The 27,491-nt window shown below is 43.0% G+C and overlaps 1 protein-coding gene across 2 annotated transcripts in view; it reads left to right on the top strand.

Moving 5' to 3' along the window:
• Positions 1–27,491, top strand: part of acsl1a (acyl-CoA synthetase long chain family member 1a) — a 62,560-nt gene that overhangs the window by 5,110 nt on the left and 29,959 nt on the right. For both annotated transcript variants that reach the window (XM_036933377.1, XM_021619047.2), the window contains exon 2: positions 24,858–25,059. In XM_036933377.1, coding sequence (XP_036789272.1) covers positions 24,865–25,059 — 195 coding nt within the window. In that variant the 5' untranslated portion in view covers positions 24,858–24,864. The remainder of the gene's footprint in view (positions 1–24,857; positions 25,060–27,491) is intronic.

Here is a 27,491-nt window from a genome sequence, read left to right as displayed (position 1 = left end):
ACCGTTAGAGAACACAGCCTAGTGAAACATCTTCTTATAAACCCAGTCATTTCACAAATGCATGTGAACTGAGCCATTACAATGACAACTAAAATATACCAAAAAGCCTGGCTTTTTTTGCATGGCTTATTTCTTTGCATGGGGAAAAATATGGCTTTTCTTTATAAAAAGACATTTCATGCAATTCTACTACACTTTTATATGACTGGAGACACTAGCAGAATCTTTTTAAATGACAAATTACAGGGTAGCCTACTCTGCTGACACTGACAAATGGCTCAATAAAAACTACATTGTCCATATAATAGGCCTACAAGAAAGGGGCATCATATACTTTGTCTCTCCATCTAAATTGGAGGAGGAAATAATAAAAAAAAGTAAGTACCACTGACCCAACAATGATGATAAATAGTGAATCTGCGCACTCACCTGGGATATTGCCGATGCTCTCCGCTGGTGCCAATAAGATGGGCTATACTGTTGTTCGCTCAGTTAAATTGAGAATTTTGATAACTAAAAGACAGATGAGTTGTCTCATTATCTTCTCTTTACAGCATTTACTTTCCAAACCATGTTTTCCTGAAATTTGTATTTTGAAATATTGCCATATGCCTGGCTTGGCCTCTCCTACTTTTCAGACAGTCGCAATTTAACAATAACCTTCCCCAATTATGTCTGCATTTCCTTCCGACTATGCAATACGATTTACAATCAAATTATTTTCTGTGGCCAAATCCTGCTTTAGTAGCCTATTTTGTATAGACGAGTAGGCTATATAATTTTAATTCAATTTACTTTAGGAAAAGCTTCCCCTAGCCTTATGGATGCACTGCCTATGCTTGCATATTAATAACAACCTCATTCGCTATTTGAGTACAGGCTATGGATTACTTTGTTAGTTTTTTTTGTAGGCCATTCTAAATAAATGGTTCCATCCATAGGCTCTATGTAAAGACTAGATTAAATTAAGGGGTGAGAATTATCAAGTGCTTGTCAAATTGTGAATGAGAGACTGAAGTGTGTGCAGCCTGCGCAAGAAGCAGAGCTCATTGTTTTTTTCTTCAAATCATCCTTAGTCGCATCATGCAGGCTTTAGAAAGTATTAAAAATCTAAAAGTATAGCCTAATGCTTGTAGCACAACTGAAGTGTCATAAATAACTCTAAATGAAGCATATAGGAGGACCTGTTTCTTTGTTAATTGCTCAACACAGAATAGCCGCATGTGCGCACTCGTTTGGAAATCGTTTGGAGACAATATCAGTTTTATTCAGCTATGTTTATTTGTATTCCACATACTGTAAAATAATGCCACATAATTCTAAGCAAACCTTGTCTGCTAAATTAACTAGTGTAGCCCACAGCCATGTGGAATAGCCAGATCAGGGCCTAACATAAGCTAACATTTGTTCTTCTGAAATGGGCTACATTTTCTTTAGACCTGTCTAAAATAAATAATGGATTTATTGTGATGTAGGCTATATTAAATGGATATTAGACTTTTTAAAATAATGTTCCTACGGTCTGCATCAGTGGTTTGAAGGTTCTGTGGAAGCTAGGAGATGCTAAACGTGTTTGTTAATTAAAATGGTCAGTTACTTTGAGACCGACAGTTTCGTGACCCTCTTTCCATTTAACCAGCATCCTCACCCAAAGAGCACTGACTGACACCGGATGTCCGTGGACATATTTTTTTTAAACTCCAGGTGTCATGTCATAGCTGACACCTCATTCTTTCTGCAGACATTTATTATTATTATTAATTCAGACCAGATATTTAAGCGTTTATGGAAACCGTGGTCACCTAAAGGGGATTTTACTGAAATTCTTTACCAAACTTTGTACCTGCACAGTACTTCCAGTAAATGTGTTTTTGTAAAAATGTCTGTAAATTGTTAAGTAGTCCTTGTGCATAGAGTTGTATGGTTCGTTACTTTTAAATCAATTATTTATTTTTTTCGCCATAGATTTTAAGTTGCATTGCCGCTACCGTGGAATTGCCCATCAGTAACACGGGTCTTGTTGGCTCGTAACCAACCATGCAATTTTTTTTTTTTTTGTTGCGTTGTTCATAACTTGTTTTGTACATGGTGTTGCTGCTACTGTCTCTTATGACAGAAAAGAGCTTCTGGACATCAGAACTGCGATGGCTCACCTTAAACTGGACCAAGAGTTCTTCTTCAATGAGTCGGAGGGGAAGGATATAATACAGACACCAGGCCCAGATCCCCGTTATTCGCTGAAGAAGGAAATGCGGAAAGAGATCGGGGTGCCTTGTGCGGATCAGGCGATAAGTGGCTCATCTGCCTTTGCCTTCCATCCTGCTAGCTAACGTTCAATCGCCGGAAAATAAAATGGGACAAACTGACAGCATGTTTATCCTACCAACGGGACATAAAAAAACGGTAATATCTTATGTTTCACAGAGTCGTGGCTGAACGATGATATTAAGAACATACAGCTGCCGGGTTATACACTCTCTCGACAGAACAGCAGCCTCTGGTAAGACACGGGTCGGGGGCCTATGCATTTATATAAACAGCTGGTCCACAATATCTAAGGAAGTCTTGAGGTTTTGCTCGCCTGAGGTAGAGTATCTCATAAGCTGTAGACCACAATTCTCTAAGTAGATAGTTTCATCTGTATTTTTCATAGCTGTCTACAAACCACCACAGACCGACGCTGGCACTAAAACCGCTGTATACCGCCATAAGAAAACAGGGAAACACTCATCCAGAGGCGGTGCTCCTAGTGTCCGGGGACTTTAATGCAGGAAAAACTTAAATCAGTTTTACCTCATTTCTATCAGCATGTTAAACATGCAACCAGAGGGGAAAAAAATTCTAGACCACCTTTATTTCACACAGAAACGCGCACCAAGCTCTCCCTCGATTCTTCTGATGGCATTGAGGAGTACATCACATCAGTCACTGGCTTTATCAATAATTGCATCGATGACGTTGTACCCACAGTGACCGTACGTACCCCAACCAGAAGCCATGGATTACAGGCAACATTCGCACTGAGCTCAAGGTTAGAGCTGCCGCTCCGACACTCGTCGGATGTGACGGGGCCTGCAAACTATTAGACTACAAAAGGTAACAGAGCCAAGAGCTGCCCAGTGACACGAGCCTACCAGATGAGTTAAATAACTTCTATGCTCGCTTCGAGGCAAGTAACACGGAAACATGCATGAGAGCATCAGCTGTTCCGGACGACTGTGTGATCACGCTCTCCACAGCCAATGTGAGGAAGACCTTTAAACGGGTCAACATTCACAAGACCGCAGGGTCAGACAGATTACCAGGACGTGTACTCTGAGCGTGCACTGGCCAACCTGGCAAGTGTCTTCACTGACATTTTCAACCGCTCCCTGTCTGAGTCTGTAATACCAACATGTTTCAAGCAGACCACCATAGTCCCAGTGCCCAAGAACACAAAGGTAACCTGCCTAAAAGACTACCAACTCATAGCACCCACGTCTGTAGCTATGAAATGCTTTGAAAGTCTGGTCATGGCTCATATCAACTACATTATCCCAGAAACCCTAGAACCCTTCCAATTTGCATAAATGCACCAGCAGATCCACAGATGAATCTGTATTGCACATTCCACACTGCAGTTTCACACCTGGACAAAAGGAAGACTTATGTGAGAATGCTAATTCATTGACTACAGCTCAGCGTCCAACACCATAGTGCCCTCAAAGCTCATCACTAAACTAAGGACCTCAGGACTAAACACCTCCCTCTGCAACTGGATCCTGGACTTCCTGACAGGCTGGCCCCAGGTGGTAAGGGTAGGTAAAAACACATCTGCCAAGTTGATCCTCAGCATGGGGGCCCCTCAGGGGGTGTGTGTTCAGTCCCCTCCTGTACTCCCTGTTCACTCATGACTGCACAGCCAGGCACAACAGTGGTAGGCCTGATCGCCAACAATGATGAGACAGCCTATCGGGAGGGATTCAGAGACCTGACCGTGTGGTGCAAGAGCAACAACCTCTCCCTCAATGTGATCAAGACAAAGGAGATGATTGTGGACTACAGGAAAAGGAGGACCGATTATGCCCCCATTCTCATCGACGGGGCTGTTGTGGAGCAGAATAAGCGCTTCAAGTTCCTTGGCATCCACGTCACCAACAAAATAACATGGTCCAAGCACGCCACGACAGTCGTCAAGAGGGCACGACAAAACCTATTTCCCCCTTAGGAGACTGAAAAGATTTGGCATTGCTCCTCAGATCCTCAAAAGGTTCTACAGCTGCACCTCCGAGAGCATGGTGGTTGCATCACTTCCTGGTATGGCAACTGCTCGGCCTCCGATTGCAAGGCACTCTAGAGGGTAGTGCGTATTGACCAGTACATCACCGGGGCCAAGCTTCCTGCCATCCAGGACCTCTGTACCAGGCTGTGTCAGAGGAAGGCCTTAAAAATCGTAAAAGAAACCAACCACCCTAGTCATTGACTGTTCTCTCTGCTACTGCATGGGAAGCGGTAACGGAGTGCCAGGTCCAAGAGGCTCCTAAATAGCTTCTACCCCCAAGCCTTAAGACTCCTGAACAGCTAATCAAATGGCTATCCAGACTATTTGCATCCCCCCACCTCTGGAATGCTGCTGCTACTCTTATTATCTATGCATAGTCTTAAAGTGACTATCTATATGTAGGGCTGGGCTATATGACTCTATATATCGTGTGATGATTAAACGTCTATGGTATCCTATTTTGCTCTATCGTTTATTTTGTTGTCGCAAATCACACTTTACAGCAATATTTTTTTGTCAATTAGACGACGGTTTGCGTTCTTCCACGTGCCGTGTGGAAGAATTTGCATCGCAAACAAACATGGAGGAGAGTGAATGTGACAGATCACGGCGACAAGGAACTTGTACAAAAGAGGGGCTACTTCGGTCCGATGGACGTGGTTTGTGAAGTCTGACACTGACCAGAAAAACGTCCTCTGCTAAATATTCCTCAGGCCGGTACTGACAACGGGCTCAAACACCACTAACCTCTTTTACCACCTACGCAAGAATCATGTGAAACAGTATGGAGAGAGTCTACAGATGAGCCCAACAAAAGTACATTCGAGCGCTCAACACAAACCCCCCGACTCTGACGTTGCAAGAGGCTTTTGCCCACGGCACACCATATGGCAAAGAATCACGAATATGGAATGAGAACAGCTGCCGTTACAACTTACATCTACAAAGATTACACGGTCGAGTAACGAGGGTTTCGTGAATTGGTGATAACACTCGACCCAATGTACCAAATGCAAATTGATATGTGACACATTAATGCCAAAATAACACGCAAGACAGCCCCCCCCCCCCTAAAAAAAAGTGTATTGTCAGCCACCAATTGTGCAAGTTCTCCCACTTAAATTGAGAGGCCTGTAATTTTCATCATAGGTACACTTCTATGACAGACAAAACTCAAGAACTATGACAGACAAAATGAAGGGAAAAAAATCCAGAAAATCACATTGTATGATTTTTTATTTTTATGAATTTATTTGCAAATTATGGTGGAAAATAAGTATTTGGTCAATAACAAAAGTTTCTCAATACTTTTTATATACCCTTTGTTGGCAATGACAGGTCAAACGTTTTCTGTAAGTCTTCACAAGGTTTTCACACACTGTTGCTGGTATTTTGGCCCATTCCTCCATGCAGATCTCCTCTAGAGCAGTGACGTTTTGGGGCTGTTGCTGGGCAACACGGACTTTCAACTCCCTCCAAAGATTTTGTATGGGGTTGAGATCTGGAGACTGGCTAGGCCACTCCAGGACCTTGACATGCTTCTTACAAAGGCACTCCATCGATGCCCAGGCGGTGTGTTTGGTATCATTGTTATGCTGAAAGACCCAGCCACGTTTCATCTTCAATGCCCTTTCTGAAATTTCACGATACATCACCCCACTCATTCTGTACTTTACACGGATCAGTCGTCCTGGTCCCTTTACAGAAAAACAGCCCCAACGCATGATGTTTCCACCCCCATGCTTCAAAGTAGGAATGGTGTTCTTTGGATGCAACTCAGCATTCTTTGTCCTCCAAACATGACGAGTTAAGTTTTTACCAAAAATTTATATTTTGGTTTCATCTGACCATATGACATTCTCCCAATCTTCTGGATCATCCAAATGCTTTCTAGCAAACTTCAATGGGCCTGGACATGTACTGGCTTAAGCAGGGGCACTACAGGATTTGAGTCCCTGGCGGCGTAGTGTGTTACTGATGGTAGGCTTTGTTACTTTGGTCCCAGCTCTCTGCAGGTCATTCACTAGGTCCCCTCGTGTGGTTCTGGGATTTTTGCTCACCGTTCTTGTGATCATTTTGACCCCACGGGGTGAGATCTTGCGTGGAGCCCCAGATCGAGGGAGATTATCAGTGGTCTTGTATGTCTTCCATTTCCTAATAATTGCTCCCACAGTTGATTTCTTCAAACCAAGCTGCTTACCTATTGCAGATTCAGTCTTTCCAGCCTGGTGCAGGTCTACAATTTTGTTTCTGGTGTCCTTTGACAGCTCTTTGGTCTTGGCCATAGTGGAGTTTGGAGTGTGACTGTTTGAGGTTGTGGACAGGTGTCTTTTATACTGATAACAAGTTCAAAAATGTGCCATTAATACAGGTAACGAGTGGAGGACAGAGGAGCCTCTTACAGGTCTGTGTTACAGGTTTGTTTGTAGGTGACCAAATACCTATTTTCCACTAATTTGCAAATAAATTAATAAAAAATCCTATTTTTTTTAAATGTAATTATTATTATTTTTTTTCCCCCTTCTCATTTAGTCTGTCATAGTTGAAGTGTACCTATGATAAATTACAGGCCTCTTCTTTTTAAGTGGGAGAACTTGCACAATTGGTGGCTGACTAAATACTTTTTTGCACACACACACATATATATATATATATATATATATATATATGATATTTTTAGACCTATATTTTTAGACATTCATATTCTGTTATGCTTAATTTGAAATTTGCACCAAGGTTCTAAATAAAAGGAGAAAGAATCAAATATTAGTAAGTACCTTTTTTATATGTTGAGTATAATTCAAAAGGTAATTAGAAGTAGGCCTTTACATGTGGTCATTTTATATAAACTATTTATTCATTGATATTACAGAATGTGTAATATCGTGATATGTATCGTTATCGGGATATGAAATTACCTATATCGTGATATGAGATTTTGGCCAGATTGCCCAGCCCTACCTACATGCACATATTACCTTGACACCGGTGCCCCCCGCACATTGACTCAGTACCGGTTCCCCCTGTATATAGCCCCGCTATTGTTATTTACTGCTGCTCTTTAATAATTTGTTATTCTTATGTCTCTTTTTTTAGGTATTTTCTAGAACTGCCTTGTTGGGTAAGGGCTTGTAAGTAAGCCTTTCGCTGTAAGGTCTACACCTGTTGTATTCGGCGCATGTGACAAATAACATTTGATTTAATTTGCTGCGGTGCACACAGACCAATTGCTCTAGTTTTTACAAACTTGTGATTATCATGCGGCGGATTCTTGTCCTGTCAGCTTTGAAGTACAATGACCGCATTCATCCCAAACCATTCAAGGGAATCTAGAAATGGAGGCATGTGGTGTGGAAACTCTTGGTCCTCTCTCTCTCTTTCGTCTCGAATGTTCGGCATCTCTCACATGAGAATCTAGCATTTTCCATTTCAGATTACGGAGCTCTCGCTCTCCTGTTCTTTCTTCCTCCCTCCCTTCTCACACCACTCTGTGGAACAGGGCCAAGGGTGCACTGCCTCTCCACCACGGCCCGCCTGCTCCGCTCATCTTTGGCGGGGGTTACTAACGGCCAAATCCCTCAGGCCACAGCAAGTCAGTGAGCCTTTATTTACACAACACTTCTACCAAGGCTCTGACCACGGCCTGGTCAAACAGGAAATCGGCACTCGGGCAGGGTCGAGCTGTAAGGTATTAGCGCGTCATTGGCAAGAGCCCCATTCCGTTGAGTGGAAAGTTAGAGCTTACCTCTGTCTCTGTAAACGGAGAAATGAGCTAAAGCTCATGAGATTAAGGGTATTTAATGCTTTCCATTGATAGTTAGATGCTAAATGGATATTAGTCCAAATTGTTTTGTAGCATTTCGGTGTGAAGGCGTGGTGATTTTAAATTGTTTGCGAAGAAAATCAATAGTCCCTTTAAAAAAAAAGGATGATAATGTAAAGCCACAGTGGGATTGGAGTGCTGTAACGAACTGTTGATATTTTTATATGTACAGTGCCTTGTGAAAATATTCGGCCCCCTTGAACTTTGCGACCTTTTGCCACATTTCAGGCTTCAAACATAAAGATATAAAACTGTATTTTTTTGTGAAGAATCAACAAGTGGGACAAAATCATAAAGTGGAACGACATTTATTGGATATTTCAAACTTTTTTAACAAATCAAAAACTGAAAAATTGGGCGTGCAAAATTATTCAGCCCCCTTAAGTTAATACTTTGTAGCGCCACCTTTTGCTGCGATTACAGCTGTAAGTCGCTTGGGGTATGTCTCTATCAGTTTTGCACATCGAGAGACTGACATTTTTTCCCATTCCTTCTTGCAAAACAGCTCGAGCTCAGTGAGGTTGGATGGAGAGCATTTGTGAACAGCAGTTTTCAGTTCTTTCCACAGATTCTCGATTGGATTCAGGTCTGGACTTTGACTTGGCCATTCTAACACCTGGATATGTTTATTTTTGAACCATTCCATTGTAGATTTTGCTTTATTTTGGATCATTGTCTTGTTGGAAGACAAATCTCCGTCCCAGTCTCAGGTCTTTTGCAGACTCCATCAGGTTTTCTTCCAGAATGGTCCTGTATTTGGCTCCATCCATCTTCCCATCAATTTTAACCATCTTCCCTGTCCCTGCTGAAGAAAAGCAGGCCCAAACCATGATGCTGCCACCACCATGTTTGACAGTGGGGATGGTGTGTTCAGCTGTGTTGCTTTTACGCCAAACATAACGTTTTGCATTGTTGCCAAAAAGTTCAATTTTGGTTTCATCTGACCAGAGCACCTTCTTCCACATGTTTGGTGTGTCTCCCAGGTGGCTTGTGGCAAACTTTAAACAACACTTTTTATGGATATCTTTAAGAAATGGCTTTGTGCAATATACGACTGATTGTTGTCCTATGGACAGAGTCTTCCACTTCAGCTGTAGATCTCTGCAGTTCATCCAGAGTGATCATGGGCCTCTTGGCTGCATCTCTGATCAGTCTTCTCCTTGTATGAGCTGAAAGTTTAGAGGGACGGCCAGGTCTTGGTAGATTTGCAGTGGTCTGATACTCCTTCCATTTCAATATTATCGCTTGCACAGTGCTCCTTGGGATGTTTAAAGCTTGGGAAATCTTTTTGTATCCAAATCCGGCTTTAAACTTCTTCACAACAGTATCTCGGACCTGCCTGGTGTGTTCCTTGTTCTTCATGATGCTCTCTGCGCTTTTGACGGACCTCAGACTATCACAGTGCAGGTGCATTTATACGGAGACTTGATTACACACAGGTGGATTGTAGTTATCATCATTAGTCATTTAGGTCAACATTGGATCATTCAGAGATCCTCACTGAACTTCTGGAGAGAGTTTGCTGCACTGAAAGTAAAGGGGCTGAATAATTTTGCACGCCCAATTTTTCAGTTTTTGATTTGTTAAAAAAGTTTGAAATATCCAATAAATGTCGTTCCACTTCATGATTGTGTCCCACTTGTTGTTGATTCTTCACAAAAAAAATAGTTTTATATCTTTATGTTTAAAGCCTGAAATGTGGCAAAAGGTCGCAAAGTTCAAGGGGGCCGAATACTTTCGCAATGCACTGTATGAATGTGCGTTATAACATTTGGGGTTTAGGCCTAATGGTTCTTCACCACTGGATGACAATTTATCTTGTGACACGAAGTCTTTTTGAGCTGAGGTATGAACCGAACCATGACGCATGGATTTAGGAAACCTTTGCACGCCTGCATTTTATTTGAATGTTAAGACCGCAGGTTTGGCGCTTTGTTTGATGCTACATGTAGAGAGACCCGTACAGAGCTATTCTCTTTTTGATCATGGTTTATGAATGGCTTTTTGACAAATGCACATGCAGTTTGAAATTAAACTAGGTGAAAATTGGGTCTGATTTTATCAAATATGACTTGGAAATTGTCCTCTACCATGTTTTTAGGATTCATAGCCCAGACTCGGATACTTAGGTGCAATCTGTAAATGTCATTTCCAAATAAAAGTGCTGACCCTGGTTTTATTTGTAAATGGGAGTGATGGGTCTTGGCAAATAAAGGGATTCTACTATCTGTGGTTGACTCTGCAGTGTGTTGGTGGGAGCCTCATGGAAACTTGGCAGGTTAGGAAAGCCTGGTCCCACATCTGTTTGTGCTATATGGTTACAGTTAGGCATGAGAATGACCATAGGAGTTGGCAAGACAGCACAAACAGATTTGGGACCGGGCTATGGCTAGTTTTGAAGCCATTTTAGCAGACTGTCTGTCTTTCGGTCCTGTTGACCGGGAGGCTGCAGTCACCGAGCCATGCCTGCAGTGCGGACAACCTTCCCTCACATTCACCCCTCCCCAATGTCCCATCTCTCTCTATGACCCTGTACAGTGTGTTCGTGACCCAGCACATTTGATTTCCTCTCGGGTCACCTGCTGTCCTCGAATGCCTCTCTCCCCACCAAAGTCACCTTTGTGTCCAAAGCGGAATGGGGATTGAGGGTGAAAGATGGGGCTGTGTCCGTGCGGGGCTAATTATAGAAGGATGGATCGCTTTGCAGTTACCTCCACCTCCCCACCCCCTACACTCAGTCCACAACTAGCCACCTCAGTCACACTAGTCTGGATTGACCTCCCTGCTATCCTTGCAGTAAAATACATCTATTATGCTTCCCCCCCTGCCCCTTTACTACAACATCATCCAGAGCTATTTGTAGCTAATGCTGTTGAATTATCAATGAGGCATCAGCGCTTAACAAATCACAACACGCACGCACACACACAGCCTATTCAATAACTGAATAGTGCATGGCAGTTTTTGAGTTTTTTTTCTGTATGCCAAAGGTTGTTGCACTAGGCTAGAGTATCCATACTGTGCTAATTCAGGAGAGAATAAATATGCTACAGGGATGGTGCTGCTGATTTCCTCCAATTTATGGGAATTTTCACATCCCTGAGACTGGAAGCCTGTTGGTTTTGGTCCTGAGAATTCAAGGTGGATTCAAGAGGGGCTTTTCAGGAGAGTGCAACGTTACAGAATTGCGTCTTCCTGAATGTTCTATCTCAAAGTGCGCTCTATTTGAATTAGATTTATGTCAATTGCCAGGTTAGAAAGTCCCACTTCACTGAATACACTACATCTAGAAGTAGAGTTGCTGGTATTGTGACAGTGTAAACCCTCTGGTCATTTCTAACTGTAAACGATTGAAACTGAGTTAGCATGCTGCTTTCATACACCTATAGCAGTTTAAATCCCTAGTCTTCTAAAGAATTCCCTTAACTTTAGCTTTAGAGGATATGTTTCTGGCCCAGGCCTTGGAGTGGGAATGGGCTAGGCATTGTATCTGAAGCAGGCCTATGAGTGGGTAGGGGCTAGGGGTTGTATCTGGAACAAGCCTAGGAGTGGGAAAGGTTTAAAAGCCTGGCTTCAGGACTTTGGATAGTGTGCTTAATACAGATCCCAGTTGTCAAGCTGACAATCTCTGGGGCTTTCACTTCCTTGAAGTCTTAACACTCTTAACCTGAGTAGACTGGAGAGTCTATTGTTTGCGTGCCTTTTCAGACCTGGGTTTCAAATAGAGGTTGACCGATTATGATTTTTCAACGACGATACAAGATTTTATTAGGGGACCGAAAAAGCTGAATCCGATTAATCCACTTATTTTAATTTGTATTTATTTATTTGTAATAATGACAATTACAACAATACTGAATGAACACTTAACTTAATACATTAATAAAATCAATTTAGCCTCAAATAAATAATGAAACATGTTCAATTTGGTTTAAATAATGCAAACACAAAGTGTTGGCGAAGAAAGTAAAAGTGCAATATGTGCCATGTAAGAAAGCTAACGTTTCAGTTCCTTGCTCGGAACAGGAGAACATATGAAAGCTGGTGGTTCCTTTTAACATGAGTCTTCAATATTCCCAGGTAAGAAGTTTTAAGTTGTAGTTATTATAGGACTATTTCTCTCTATACCATTTTGTATTTCATTAACCTTTGACTATTGAATATTCTTATAGGCACTTTAGTATTGCCAGTAAGAAGTATAGCTTCCATCCCTCTCCTCGATCCTCCCTGGCATCAAACAAGGAAAACATTGACAACAGCCACCCTCGAAGCAGCGTTACCTTTGCAGAGCAAGGGGAACAACTACTCCAAGTCTCAGAGCGAGTGTTTGAAACGCTATTAGCGCGCACCCCGCTAACTAGCTAGCCATTTCACATCAGTTACACCAGCCAAATCTTGGGAGTTGATAGGCTTGAAGTCAAACAGCGCAATGCTTGAAGCATTGTGAAGAGCTGCTGGGAAAAACGCACGAATGTGCTGTTTGAATGCTTACGAGCCTGCAGGGTGCCTACCACCGCTCAGTCACTGCTCTATCAAATCATAGACTTAAATATAATAGCACACAGAAATACGGGTCTTAGGTCATTAATGTGGTCGAAACTATCATTTTGAAAACAAAACGTTTATTCTTTCAGTGAAATACGGAACCGTTCCGTATTATATCTAACGGGTGGCATCCCTAAGTCTAAATATTGCTGTTACATTGCACAACCTTCAATGTTATGTCATAATTACAGTGCCTTGCGAAAGTATTCGGCCCCCTTGAACTTTGCGACCTTTTGCCACATTTCAGGCTTCAAACATAAAGATATAAAACTATTTTTGTGAAGAATCAACAACAAGTGGGACACAATCATGAAGTGGAACAATATTTATTGGATATTTCAAACTTTTTTAACAAATCAAAACTGAAAAATTGGGCGTGCAAAATTATTCAGCCCCCTTAAGTTAATACTTTGTAGCGCCACCTTTTGCTGCGATTACAGCTGTAAGTCGCTTGGGGTATGTCTCTATCAGTTTTGCACATCGAGAGACTGAAATTTTTTCCCATTCCTCCTTGCAAAACAGCTCGAGCTCAGTGAGGTTGGATGGAGAGCATTTGTGAACAGCAGTTTTCAGTTCTTTCCACAGATTCTCGATTGGATTCAGGTCTGGACTTTGACTTGGCCATTCTAACACCTGGATATGTTTATTTTTGAACCATTCCATTGTAGATTTTGCTTTATTTTGGATCATTGTCTTGTTGGAAGACAAATCTCCGTCCCAGTCTCAGGTCTTTTGCAGACTCCATCAGGTTTTCTTCCAGAATGGTCCTGTATTTGGCTCCATCCATCTTCCCATCAATTTTAACCATCTTCCCTGTCCCTGCTGAAGAAAAGCAGGCCCAAACCATGATGCTGCCACCACCATGTTTGACAGTGGGGATGGTGTGTTCAGCTGTGTTGCTTTTACGCCAAACATAACGTTTTGCATTGTTGCCAAAAAGTTCAATTTTGGTTTCATCTGACCAGAGCACCTTCTTCCACATGTTTGGTGTGTCTCCCAGGTGGCTTGTGGCAAACTTTAAACTACACTTTTTATGGATATCTTTAAGAAATGGCTTTGTGCAATATACGACTGATTGTTGTCCTATGGACAGAGTCTTCCACCTCAGCTGTAGATCTCTGCAGTTCATCCAGAGTGATCATGGGCCTCTTGGCTGCATCTCTGATCAGTCTTCTCCTTGTATGAGCTGAAAGTTTAGAGGGACGGCCAGGTCTTGTTAGATTTGCAGTGGTCTGATACTCCTTCCATTTCAATATTATCGCTTGCACAGTGCTCCTTGGGATGTTTAAAGCTTGGGAAATCTTTTTGTATCCAAATCCGGCTTTAAACTTCTTCACAACAGTATCTCGGACCTGCCTGGTGTGTTCCTTGTTCTTCATGATGCTCTCTGCGCTTTTGACGGACCTCTGAGACTATCACAGTGCAGGTGCATTTATACGGAGACTTGATTACACACAGGTGGATTGTATTTATCATCATTAGTCATTTAGGTCAACATTGGATCATTCAGAGATCCTCACTGAACTTCTGGAGAGAGTTTGCTGCACTGAAAGTAAAGGGGCTGAATAATTTTGCACACCCAATTTTTCAGTTTTTTTATTTGTTAAAGAAGTTTGCAATATCCAATAAATGTCGTTCCACTTCATGATTGTGTCCCACTTGTTGTTGATTCTCCACAAAAAAATACAGTTTTATATCTTTATGTTTGAAGCCTGAAATGTGGCAAAAGGTCGCAAAGTTCAAGGGGGCCGAAAACTTTCGCAAGGCACTGTATGTACAATTCTGGCAAATGAGTTCTCAGCGAGCCAGGCGGCCTAAACTGTTGCATATACCCTGACTCTGCGTGCAATGAACGCAAGAGAAGTGACACAATTTCACCTGGTTAATATTGCCTGCTAACCTTTATTTTAGTTAATATGCAGGTTTAAAAATATATACTTCTGTGTATTGATTTTAAGAAAGGCATTGATGTTTATGGTTAGGTACACGTTGGAACAACGACAGTCCTTTTTCGCGAATGCGCACCGCATCGATTTATATACATCGCAGGACATGCTACATAAAGTAGTAATATCATCAACCATGTGTAGTTGTCACTAGTGATTTATGATTGTTTTTTATAAGAAGTTTAATGCTAGCTAGCAACTTAACTTGGCTTCTTACTGCATTCGCGTAACTCCTCGTGGATTGCAATGAGAGGCAGGTGGTTAGAGCGTTGGACTAGTTAACCGTGCACCTCAGCCGCGCTCAAGGTTCTAAACGACATAACTGCCATCGATAAGAGACATTACTGTGCAGCCGTATTCATCGACCTGGCCAAGTCTTTCTACTCTGTCAATCACAACATTCTTATTGGCAGACAGCCTTGGTTTCTCAAATGATTGCCTCGCCTGGTTTACCAACTACTTCTCTGAGTTCAGTGTGTCAAATCAGAGGGCCTGTTGTCCAGTCCTCTGACAGTCTCTATGGGTGTGCCACAGGGTTCAATTCTTGGGCCGACACTCTTTTCTGTATACATAAATGATGTTACTATTGCTGCTGGTGATTCTCTGATCCACCTCTACGCAGACGACACCATTCTGTATACTTCTGGCCCCACACTGTGTTAACTAATTTCCAGACGAGCTTCATTGCCATACAACTCTCCTTCCGTGGCCTCCAACTGCTCTTAAACACAAGCAAAACTAAATGCATGCTATTCAATCTGCCTGCACCTGCTTGCCCGTCCAGCATCACTACTCTGGACGGCTCTGACTTAGAATACGTGGACAACTACAAATACCTGGGTGTCTGGTCAGACTAAACTCTCCTTCCAGACTCACATTAAGCATCTTCAATCAAAAATTACATCTAGAATTGGCCTTCATATAGTGCAACAAAGCATCCTTCACTCATGCTGCCAAACACCCTCGTAAAACTGACCATCCTACTGATCCTCGACTTCGGTGATGTCATCTATAAAATAGCCTCCAACACTCTACTCAACAAACTGGATGCAGTCTATCACAGTGCCATCCGTTTTGTCACCAAAGCCCCATACACTACCCACCATTGCGACCTGTACGCTCTCGTTGGTTGGCCCTTGCTTCATACTCGTCGACAAACCCACTGGCTACAGGTTATCTACAAGTCTCTCCTCGGTAAAGCCCCGCCTTATTACTGGTCACCACAGCAGCACCCACTCGTAGCACGCGCTCCAGCAGGTATATCTCAGTGGTCACCCCCAAACCCAATTCCTCCTTTGGTTGTCTTTCCTTCCAGTTCTCTGCTGCCCATGACTGGAACAAATTGCAAAAATCTCTGAAGCTGGAGACTCATCTCCCTCACTAGCTTTAAGCACCAGCTGTCAGAATAGCTCAAAGATCACTGCACCTGTACATAGATGGGCTATCTTACCTACCTCATCCCCATACTGTTATCTATTTATTTTGCTCCTTTGCACCCCAGTATTTCTACTTGCACATTCATCTTCTGCCGATCTACTATTCCAGTGTTTAATTGCTATATTGTAATTACTTTGCCACCATGGCCTATTTATTGCCTTCACTCCCTTATCTTACCTCATTTGCAGTCACTGTATATAGACTTTGTTTTGTTTTTTTTCTACTGTATTATTGACTGTTTTGTTTATTCCATGTGTAAGTCTGTATGTGTTGAATTGCTACGCTTTATCTTTGCCAGGTCGCAATTGCAAATGAGAACTTGTTCTCAACTAGCCTACCTGGTTAAATAAAGGTGAAATAAAAAATAAAATAAATAGGAAGTGTTACCATTTCAAGTCTTAAATCTCCTTTTCGGATATGGAAAGTCACGCTTTTTTCTTTAAAAAAATCATATTTACATATCGATCTATCATCTTAGACCTGGACTGGTGACGTTATCTGGCTTCACTGCCCCGTGTTTTTCTAGGAAGAGCTTTCTCTGAATTGTGTACGTTATAGCGAACTCATAGCTTTCCCCCCATAACAAGGGGAAGCCATTGTCTACAGCCAAACTAAGCTACACTGAACAAAAATATAAATGCAACCGTTTCAAAGATTTTAGAGTTGTAAGTTTGTATCAGGAAATCAGTCAATTGAAATAAATCCATTATGCCCTGATCTATGGATTTCACATCACTGGGAGTACATATATGCATCTTTGTCACAGATACCTTAAAAGTGTGGATCAGAAAACCAGTCAGTATCTGGGGGTGACTACCATTTGCCTCATGCAGTGTGACACCTCTCCTTCGCATAGAGTTGATCAGGCTGTTTCTTGTGGAATGTTGTCCCACTCCTTCAATGGCTGTGAGAAGTTGCTGGATGTTGGGGCCTCCCGAGTGGTGCAGTGGTCTAAGGCGCTGCTTCGCAGTGCTTGAGACGTCACTACAGACCTTAGTTCGATCCCAGGCTGTGTCACAGCCGCCCGTGACCTGGAGGTTCATGAGGCGACACACAATTGGCCCAGTGTTGTCTGGGTTAGGGGAGGGTTTTCCGGCCAGGATTTCCTTGTCCCATCGCACTCTAGCGACTCCTTGTGGAGGGTTGGGTGCCTGGAAGCTGACTTCGTCTGCAATGTTTCCTCCGTGACGGAGTGGCTGGCATCCAGGTTAAGCGAGCAGTGTCAAGAAGCAGTGCTGCTTGGCAGGGTTGTTTCAGAGGACGCATGGCTATCAACCTTCGCCTTCCCCGAGTCCAGTCGCTGCAACTCCCCTATGGGAAAGACTAACTACCAATTTGCTATCACAAAATCAGGGAGAAAAAGGTAAAAAGAAACTGTTGCTGGATATTGGCAGGAACGTGCTGTCGTACACGTCAATGCAGGACATGGAAGAACTGGGACATTTTCATCTTCCTGGATTTGTGTACAGATTCTTGCGACATGGGGGATTATGTTTAAACATGAGGTGATGGTGGATGAATGGCACGACAAAGGGCCTCAGGATCTCGTCACTGTCTGTAGCTTATGCCTGCCCATACCATAATCCCTCCCCCACCATGGGCCACTTTGTTCACAACGTTGACATGAGCAAACTGCTTTCCCACTTCACGCCATACATGCTATCTGCCAGGTACAGTTGAAACCGGTATTTATTTGTGAAGAGCACACTTCTCCAGCATGCCAGTGGCCATCGAAATCTGTTTTTCGGCGTCGTAACAGTCAGGTCAAGACCCTGGTGAGGACGATGAGCACTCACATGAGCTTCCCTGAGACGGTTTCTGACATTTTGTGCAGAAATTATTTTGTAAAAACCCAGTTTGTCAGCTGTCCGAGTGGCTGGTCTCCGATGATCCCACAGGTGAAGAAGCCGGATGTGGAGAGGCTGGCTTGGTTACACGTGGTTTGTGGTTTTTGAGGCCGGGCTGTGTCGCAGCCAGCTGTTATTGGGAGAACCGTGAGGCGACGGGTAATTGGCCCAGTGTCGTCCGGGTTAGGGACGGTTTGGCCGGCCGGGATGTCCTTGTCACATCACGCTCTAGCGACTCCTGTGGGAGGCCCGGCGCATGCACGCTGACACGGTTGCAAGGTGTACAGTATTTCCTCCGACACATTGGTGCGGCTGGCTTCCAGGTTAAGCGTCAAACAGTGCAGCTTGGCGGGGTTGTGTTTCGGAGAACACACAACTCTCGACCTTCACCTTTCCAGAGTCCCATCGCTGCAACTCCCATATGGCCAAGACTAACTACCAATTGGCTATGACGAAAAAGGGGGTAAAACAATTACGGAGGCGGCTTATGGTAGAGAGATGAACATTGAATTCTCTGGCAACAGCTCTGGTGGACATTCCTGCAGTCAGCATGCCAATTGCACAATCTCTCAATTTGAGACATCTGTGGCGTTGTGACAACTTCACATCTTATTGTCCCCAGCACAAGGTGCTGTGTAATGATTGCTGTTTTAATCAGCATCTTGATTTGCCGCACCTGTGAGATCGATGGATTATCTTAGCAAAGGATGCTCGGTAATAGTGGTGTAAATTTGTGTGCAAAATTTGAGAAATAAAAGCTTTGTGCATGGAACAATTCTGTGATCTTTTAATTCAGCTCATGAAACACGGGACTAACACTTTACATGTTGCGTTTTTTATATTTTTGTTCAGAAAAGTTGATCCTTCTCTTGTCAATCCCCTACATTTATCCTGTATGTGAATACTTTGTTGCAGTGTATTCAAAACTTGTGCAGGGCACCAACAAGTAACCTGAATTTTACAATTTTATATTTTGAACATGGCTCAGGTTAACCACTCTTCTATGTTAGTTTTCCTAAGTAAAAGTAGCTAGTAAGTTTACACTCCATATTTTATTAACATCACACGCCATATCCCGGGGATCTGCAAGAATGTTTCTGTATAAACCTAGATCGTCTGACTCATGCACTTGACTTGCCCTGAAATGACTGAACCACATACAACTTTCTTTTTAGCTGTTGACAGCGCTGTATTCTGTGCGTTCTGCGGTCAAACAGACCAGCTGGATTGTGAACCCCCCCCCCCCCCTCAGTTTTTTCCAATGTCTTCAGTTTTCTGGCTGAGTGGGGTGACTGGTGGGCGAGTGCTGCCATTGGCCCATCATCCTCCCAGGCCAATTATGGAGGGGCTGGCTGGAGGGGGAGAAGCAGCGGAGGGTTACCTTTAGCCTGGAAACGAGTCCCAGCCAAGCCATGTGATGCCTGTGGCATGTCCCTAACCCCCGGCCAGCTGACTGAGGCGCGCACATATGCGCCTTACGTGTGTGTGATATACATGCATACAGACGCTTGTATGCACATACCACACACTTAGGAGAGTGGGCAGGTTGATATGGAAACAAAGATAAGAGTGGGGCTGAGAGGGAAATGACAATGGTTTTAAGTATAGCGAGCATTCGGCTGTGGTAGTTACCCAAGTCTTAAGAATTCCACCATTTTGTTTGACCTAAGCAGTTTTCCATATCTAGAGGTTGTTCAGGAAAAACTGCAACATTTACCCTCTACCTCTTCTTTGTTATAATCTCTAATTTCCCTGGCTGTGTGTGTGTGTCAGGCCCCGGGGAAGACCATTCACCAGCTATTCCTGTGAATGGTCTACCCCGGGGCCTGTTTATGTGAGATTAGATTCTTCTTCATTAACATGTTTCAGATGTGATGGCTCTGCCATTAGCAACATTAGCATCCTGGACTAAATCTTCAATCACTATGATGGGGATCTATTCGGGCTTTTGTGGTTGGGGCTGGCACGGTAATTCTATAATCGTGTAACTGACGATAATGGATTAAGACATCATGAAAATAAATGTTTTAATACATACATTTTAGAATTTATAGTAGTCGAAGTTTACTTAGACCTTAGCCAACTACATTTCAACTCAGTTTTTCACCATTCCTGACATTTAATCCTAGTAAAAATTCCCTGTCTTAGGTCAGTTAGGATCACCACTTTTATTTTAAGAATGTCAGAATAATATATATTTTTTTCAGCTTTTATTTATTTTGTCACATTCCCTATGGGTCAGAAGTTTAAATACATTCAATTAGTATTTGACAGCATTGCCTTTAAATTGTTTAACTTGGGTCAAACGTTTCGGGTAGCCTTCCACAAGCTTCCCATAATAAGTTGGGTGAATTTTGGCCCGTTGCTCCTGACAGCTGGTGTAACGGAGTCAGGGTTGTAAAGGGCTCCTTGCTCGCACATGCTTTTTCAGTTCTGCCCACAAATTTTCTATAGGATTGAGATCGGGGCTTTTTCCTCCAAACACAACGATGGTCATTATTGCCAAACAGTTCTATTTTTGTTTAATCAGACCAGAGGACATTTCTCCAAAAAGTACAATCTTTGTCCCCATGTGCAGTTGCAAACTGTGGTCTGGCTTTTTTATGGCGGTTTTGGAGCAGTGGCTTCTTCCTTACAGAGCAACCTTTCAGGTTATGTCGATATAGGACTCGTTTTTACTGTGGATATAGATACTTTTGTACCTGTTTCCTCCAGCATATTCACAAGGTCTTTTGCTGCGGTTCTGGGATTGATTTGCACTTTTCGCACCAAAGCACGTTTATCTGTAAGAGACAGAACATGTCTCCTTCCTGAGCGGTATGACGGCTGCGTGGTGACATGGTGTTTATACGTACGTACTGTTTGTACAGATGAACGTGGTACCTTCATCCCAAGGATGAACCAGACTTGTGGAGGTCTACAATAATTTTTTTCTGAGGTCTTGGCTGATTTCTTTTGATTTTCCCATGTTGTCAAGCAGAGGCACGGAGTTTGAAGGTAGGCCTTGAAATGCATCCACAGGTACTACTCCAATTGAGTCAAATGATGTCAATTAGCCTATCAGAAGTTTCTAAAGCCATAACACCATTTTCTGGAATTTTCCAAGCTGTTTAAAGGCACCGTTACCTTAGTGTATGTATACTTCTGACCCACTGGAATTGTGATACAGTGAAATAATCTGTCTAAACAATTGTTGTCATGCACAAAGTAGATGTCCTAACTGACTTGCCAAAGCTATAGTTTGTTAACAATTCATTTGTGGAATGTTTGAAAAACAAGTCTTAATATCTCCAACCTAAGTGTATGTAAACTTCTGACTTCAACTGTGTATGTGTATATATAAATTGTACTTTAACAAACATTTTTTTTGACCTTTTTTAACTAGGCAAGTCCAGTTAAGGAAAAAATAGCCTGTTTTTATGAATTTGGTGTTGTGGAACGAACCACTGACTGAAGCAGGCCAGGCATTAAAATAGACGAGAGACGTGTGGTTTAGTCTATTGTGGTAACATGTATTCTTTACAACATGATGAAACTTTGCTGCTTGTTTTAGCAAGGTGTTGTAGCAAACAACTATCAGCAAATACATGCACCCGATGGCTTACCACAAACAGGGCACACTGTCACTTCACCGAGATATCAGCAAGTTAGGCTAGCTATCCCCTAGCTTTCAGTTTAGGAAAGGGGATACCTAGTCAGTTGTACAACTAAATGCATTCAACTGAAATGTTCCTTCTGCATTTAACCCAACCCCTCTGATTCAGAGAGGTGCGGGGGGCTGCCAGTAAGTAAACACAGAACAGTCTCTGATTTTAGACTTTGGTTGCTTAGACAATACCCCGCCCCTGAAGCAGCAGCACATGCAGTCAAGATTGAAGGAGAGGACAATGTATTTCATTTAATAAATATATTTTTTATAACGATGGTCACTTCAAAACGTCCATGACAGTCACAGCCCTATTTGTGGTCCTAACCCAGACCGGCACACGCTTTTCAAGGACTGCCTCCTTGAGCGGAGCTCCAATGAGTGGCTCAGAACAGGGTCAGCGCCTCATGCGCCTGCTGTTTTGAAAGTGAGCGTCGCCCTGTTCATAGTTTTCACAACTAAGAGGTCTACTGTAGCTCAGTCCCCTCTTGGAGCAATTGCTACTACTTCAGGTATACAAGGTAAAGGTACCTCTACTGATACAGAGCAGTTAGCCAGAGCAGAAAGAAAAAAAAGGAGAGTATTTTTCAGTGATTGTCACAATGTGAATATCATTTTATTTTTGAATATTTTCTTAGGCTAAAATGTGACTGCCACTGTTCTTGGAAGTCAAAATTGAGCCATCTCCCTGTCTAACTAAACATTCTCAGTCATCAATAGTGGCAGGCAGTCTAGGGGCAAAGGGAATAGGGTGACCTATTCACGCTTTCCTGTTTCTCTCTACCTCTCATGCTGATCTCTGTAATTGTGCCAAGACAGGATGAAGCACCTTTGAGACTGCTGTGCAGTTTCCAATGGTAACAAACCTCTGCCCTGCAAAGAAGTGCTTTTTAAGAACAAATGGGATCATCCAAAAACTATTGTCACAATTGAAGGGAAATGAGAGTAGAAGTGTAGTCGTCTTTAGTTTTTAAAGACCCTTCACGGTTTTAATGCTCAAGGTGTTGGTTCATGGTGTTGTATTGACTCAAAATGGCTTGCTTCTGAAGCTAAACAGGGTTGGTCATGGTCAGTGGGAGACCAGATGCTGCTGGAAGTGGTGTTGGAGGGCCAGTAGGAGCACCCTTTCCTCTGGTCTAAAAAAATATCCCAATTCCCCAGGGCAGTGATTGGGGACATTGCCCTGTGTAGGGTGCTGTCTTTCAGATGGGATGTTAAATGGATGTCCTGACTCTCTGTGGTCACTAAAGTTCCCATGACACTTATCGTAAGAGTAGGGGTGTTAACCCCGGTGTCCTGGCTAAATTTCCAATCTGGCCTTCATACCATCATGGCCACCTAATCATCCACAGCTTACAATTGGCTCATTCATCCCTCTCCCCTGTAACTATTCCACAGGTCGTTGCTGTAAATGAGAATGTGTTCTCAGTCAACTTTACTGGTAAAATAATAAAATAGACAAGTAATACAACTTTCAGTTTGGCTGAATGTCGTTGTATTGACAGAAGAGCTGTTGACATTGAACATGTTGTGAGGTGATTGTCCTTCACAGACTGTGACCTATGACGGTCTCCATGTGGAGAGTGAATGACTAGAGCCTCAGGGCCTTGTACTATAAGATTCCTCTTTCTTCTTTACGGTAATACTATTCAAAAAAAAGTATATATTTCTTTGTATTTTCATTGTTGGACATAAGACTTAACACCAGAATCTATTTTTATTTTGTGTTTTCCCATGTGTTATAGATGTTTGAAATGTTTTAGTGAAATATATTATTTGTTTGGGCTTCTTGTGGTCAATTTGCAGTCTACAAATTTTTTATTTTTATGCTCCAGCACCCGACCAGCCGCTCAAGAAACAATCTGTCCGCTGCTGATTAGTGTTGACAATCCCTGCTGTAGAAAGTACCCACACAGTTGTCACATGTTGCCTTACACCCTGGACTATCAATCCACCCCCTTTGCTTGGATCAATTAAACCGTGCTGGATCATGAGATTTAATGCTGACTTCAAGGAAGTGTTTATACAGGGCTCTGGCCTTGTGTGCAGGGAAGATGGGATTCCAGTGAGCTCACTATCAAAGCACTCCAAACAGGAAATGTCACCACATCTTACTTCCCCACAGAAAATGAATGTGCCATGTGCGGGTGTCCTGATATCATGATGGAAACCTGTGTTCAGGATTGGTTTGTGGAATGTTTTGAGTGTCAGTTTGCCTCCCCTAAGGCATTCATTGTGTTTGCACGTCAAATGTATGGTGATGGGGAAAATAATACAAGGAGCTATGAGGCCTCCCGAGTGGCGAAGTGGTCTGTCACTGCAGTGCAACTGTAGCTGTGCCACTAGAGATCCTGCTTCAAGTCCAGGCTCTGTCACAGCCTGCTGTGACCGGGAGACCCATGGGGTGGCTCACAATTTGGCCCAGCGTCATCCGGGTTAGGGGAGGGTTTGGCCGGCATGGAAGTTCTTGTCCCGTTGCCCACTAGCGACTCCTGTGGCGTACCGGGCGCAATGCACGCTGACATTGTCGCCAGGTGTACGATGTTTCCAACACATTGGTGTGGCTGGCTTCTGGATTAAGTGGGCATTGTGTCAAGAAGCAGTGCCGCTTGGCTGGGTTGTATTCCAGAGGACCCACTGCTCTCGACCTTCGCCTCTCCCGAGTCCGTACGGGAGTTTCAGCGACGGGACAAGATTGTAACTACCGATTGGCTACCACGAAATTGGAGAGGGGAAAAAGGGGTAAAATTAAAAAGGAACTATTTTCCTCCCTTGGATTCAGTTTGGTGAGGTGTTGCGCTACACCCTTTCTCTCCCATCTTGTTTACGTTTTTCATGAAATGTGTAGCTCTGTCTCAATGTTCTGAAGTGATTTCCTCATAATTTCCGTCAGCTGCACTGGTCTAAGATTGTATGCGATCAAGGAAGTCGATTTTAAGCAATCTACTTATTATAGGTGAGTGCAGACAAAGGAAAGGAAGCCATTTGAGAGTAATGGGACCAACCAATTTCAGTAGTATCTACTATAATGTTTCTAGAACCAAGGGGATAAGATGGGTACAAACAATATGTTGGTAATCAATGTAGCTCCACCCTCAACCAAAGCTCCTTGAAGTAAAACATGTCACCCCAAATGTGCTCAGTCCTCAGTGTGCAGGGTAGGCGAATGGAACCGGGCACGAGGCCTCCTCTGGCGATTTATTGCTTTCCCCTATGCAGTTCTTTCATGTCTTTACATATTAAGGAGGTAGTTATGGGCTAGGGGAGATGGAAATGTAACTTTTCAAAGACTACAGATGTGTTACACTAAATGTTTGTTCTCTCTCTATCTCTCCCTCTCTCTCTACAACAGAGAGAAGATGCAGGCCCAGGAGCTCCTGAGACAGCTGCGGATCCCAGAGTTGGAGGATGTGCGCCAGTACATGCACAGCCTGCCCACCAACATGCTGATGGGTGTGGGCGCCCTTGCCGCCCTCACCACCTACTGGTACGCCACGCGGCCCAAGGCCCTCAAGCCGCCCTGCGACCTCAACATGCAGTCAGTGGCCATGGCGGTAAGGGAACGTTTTCGTTACTTCTATTTCTTTATGTTCAAATCCCAGTGTGCTGGAACATAAAAAAAAAAAAAAAGGGGCACAAGTCCAAAGAGCATAGGTTTCCTTTGTTTCTGAGACAACTTGTCTAACAGCATAGGAGGAAGTGATGAGGAAATAATGGCTGGATTTGTCATCAAAAAAAGGCTACACGTGACAAAAGACAACTGTCTATAGATGCATCAGTCTTCATAACTGTATGGCATTGTACTTGTCCACAGTAAGTTATTCTTGTGTACATTTCTAAAGAGCGTTGTAATGTTAACTTGGTTTAAGGCGGTTCAAAAGTTCAGACCGTTAATATGGGTGCTTTGGACAATGTGTCATGTATTTTTAGTACTGTAGCCATTGGTTTGTGTCTGCACAGGTTAATATACAGGTTAATTTTATTAACTACACTTTGAAGTGTTGGACCAGATTTTTTTTCTCTTCTACTTCCAAAATATTATATCCCAGTATCAGAGTAGGAGGCCAGACAACAAGTGTGCTTGTCTGAGCATGTAGTCCAAGACTATTTAGATTTGAGTGAGTCACTGATTGTGTGTACTAGTACAGATTGAAGCGTTTTACGGGACTCCCCCGATTCAATTGGATACCAAGTAAGTCCCTGTATTTATCTTTCTTAAGAAGTGAGATTAATGGGTGTGTGTGATTGAGTGCACACACCCCGGTGTTGGCAGTGGGAAGACTTGAGAAATCTGTTCCTGCTCTGACCTACGTAAACACAAGAAGTTCTTTACTGTGCCAGCACTGCATTCCTACAGTCCTCGTGTGTGTGTGTGTGTGTGTGTGTAATATAATTGTGTTGTGTAATGAAAAACACTAGTGTCTTCGTTCTTTCAGCCAGCCAATGTATTCAATGTACAATACAAAGTCATTATGCAGGCCGATACTCATATCATGATTCATTACTAATGGTAAATACTGGGGTGGGGGGCAGTCTCCTCTTCTAGCATCTGCTGCCTGTTTTTCTATGTGAAGTTTGAAAAGGTAAAAAGTCCATCTTTGTCTTGTTTGAGAAGATGTAGCAGTGGTTTGAACACACATACACAAACCCTAATGATATACAATTCTCAAAGCTGGTCCCAGGAGGACCAGAGAGTAGGGTGTAATTACACTCTAGACACTGATCTTGGGTCAGTTTAGCATTTTCCATAGAAATGTTTAAGGTTAGGATTGGGTGAGAGGAAGCTGATCCTAGATCTGTACCTTGAGGAAACTTTACCCAGAGCGGAGAATCAGAGAGACCACAATGTAACTGGGCCTGTCAGCATGGGCCCCTATGTCACCATGACAACCATCTAGGCTGTGTTCTATTCCAGAGAAATAGCCACCACTCCTCACTCACCCCCTCTGTCCTTGTTCACTCCACTTCACCCAGCTACAACTTGCCTCTTCTCTGCCCCCCTTCACTCGCACTCATTCACTGTGAGTGGAAGGTGACCAGTTTCTCTAACCTCCGCCACCCCAGGTAGCCTAGCTAGCTTTACCCTAGCTTTATTTAGTCATTTCAGATCCTCAAAGGGGGAGTGAGCTAGGGCAGGAGGGTAGGAAACAACTTTCTGCAATGAAAAGCAGGCTTGGTGTTTTGTCTAGTGCAGCTGTGGCCAACTTCACAGAGCACATAGCAGTTTTTAGTAGTTTCTTTGTTTTCAAATCAAATTTTATTTGTCACATACACATGGTTAGCAGATGTTAATGCGAGTGTAGCGAAATGCTTGTGCTTCTAGTTCCGACAATGCAGTAATAACAAGTAATCTAACTAACAATTCCAAAACTACTGTCTTGTACACAGTGTAAGGGGATAAAGAATATGTACATAAGGATATATGAATGAGTGATGGTACAGAGCAGCATAGGCAAGATACAGTAGATGGTATCGAGTACAGTATGTACAAATGAGATGAGTATGTAAACAAAGTGGCATAGTTTAAAGTGGCTAGTGATACATGTATTACATAAGGATACAGTCGATGATATAGAGTACAGTATATACGTATGCATATGAGATGAATAATGTAGGGTAAGTAACATTATATAAGGTAGCATTGTTTAAAGTGGCTAGTGATATATTTAAATTTCCCATCAATTCCCATTATTAAAGTGGCTGGAGTTGAGTCAGTGTCAGTGTGTTGGCAGCAGCCACTCAGTGTTAGTGGTGGCTGTTTAACAGTCTGATGGCCTTGAGATAGAAGCTGTTTTTCAGTCTCTCGGTCCCAGCTTTGATGCACCTGTACTGACCTCGCCTTCTGGATGATAGCGGGGTGAACAGGCAGTGGCTCGGGTGGTTGATGTCCTTGATGATCTTTATGGCCTTCCTGTGACATCGGGTGGTTTAGGTGTCCTGGAGGGCAGGTAGTTTGCCCCCGGTGATGCGTTGTGCAGACCTCACT

The sequence above is a fragment of the Oncorhynchus mykiss genome, chromosome 10 (genome assembly GCF_013265735.2).
Source record: "Oncorhynchus mykiss isolate Arlee chromosome 10, USDA_OmykA_1.1, whole genome shotgun sequence".
NCBI lineage: Eukaryota > Metazoa > Chordata > Actinopteri > Salmoniformes > Salmonidae > Oncorhynchus > Oncorhynchus mykiss.
Note: the sequence above shows the minus strand (reverse complement) of the source record. Positions and strands in the feature narration are given on the sequence as shown.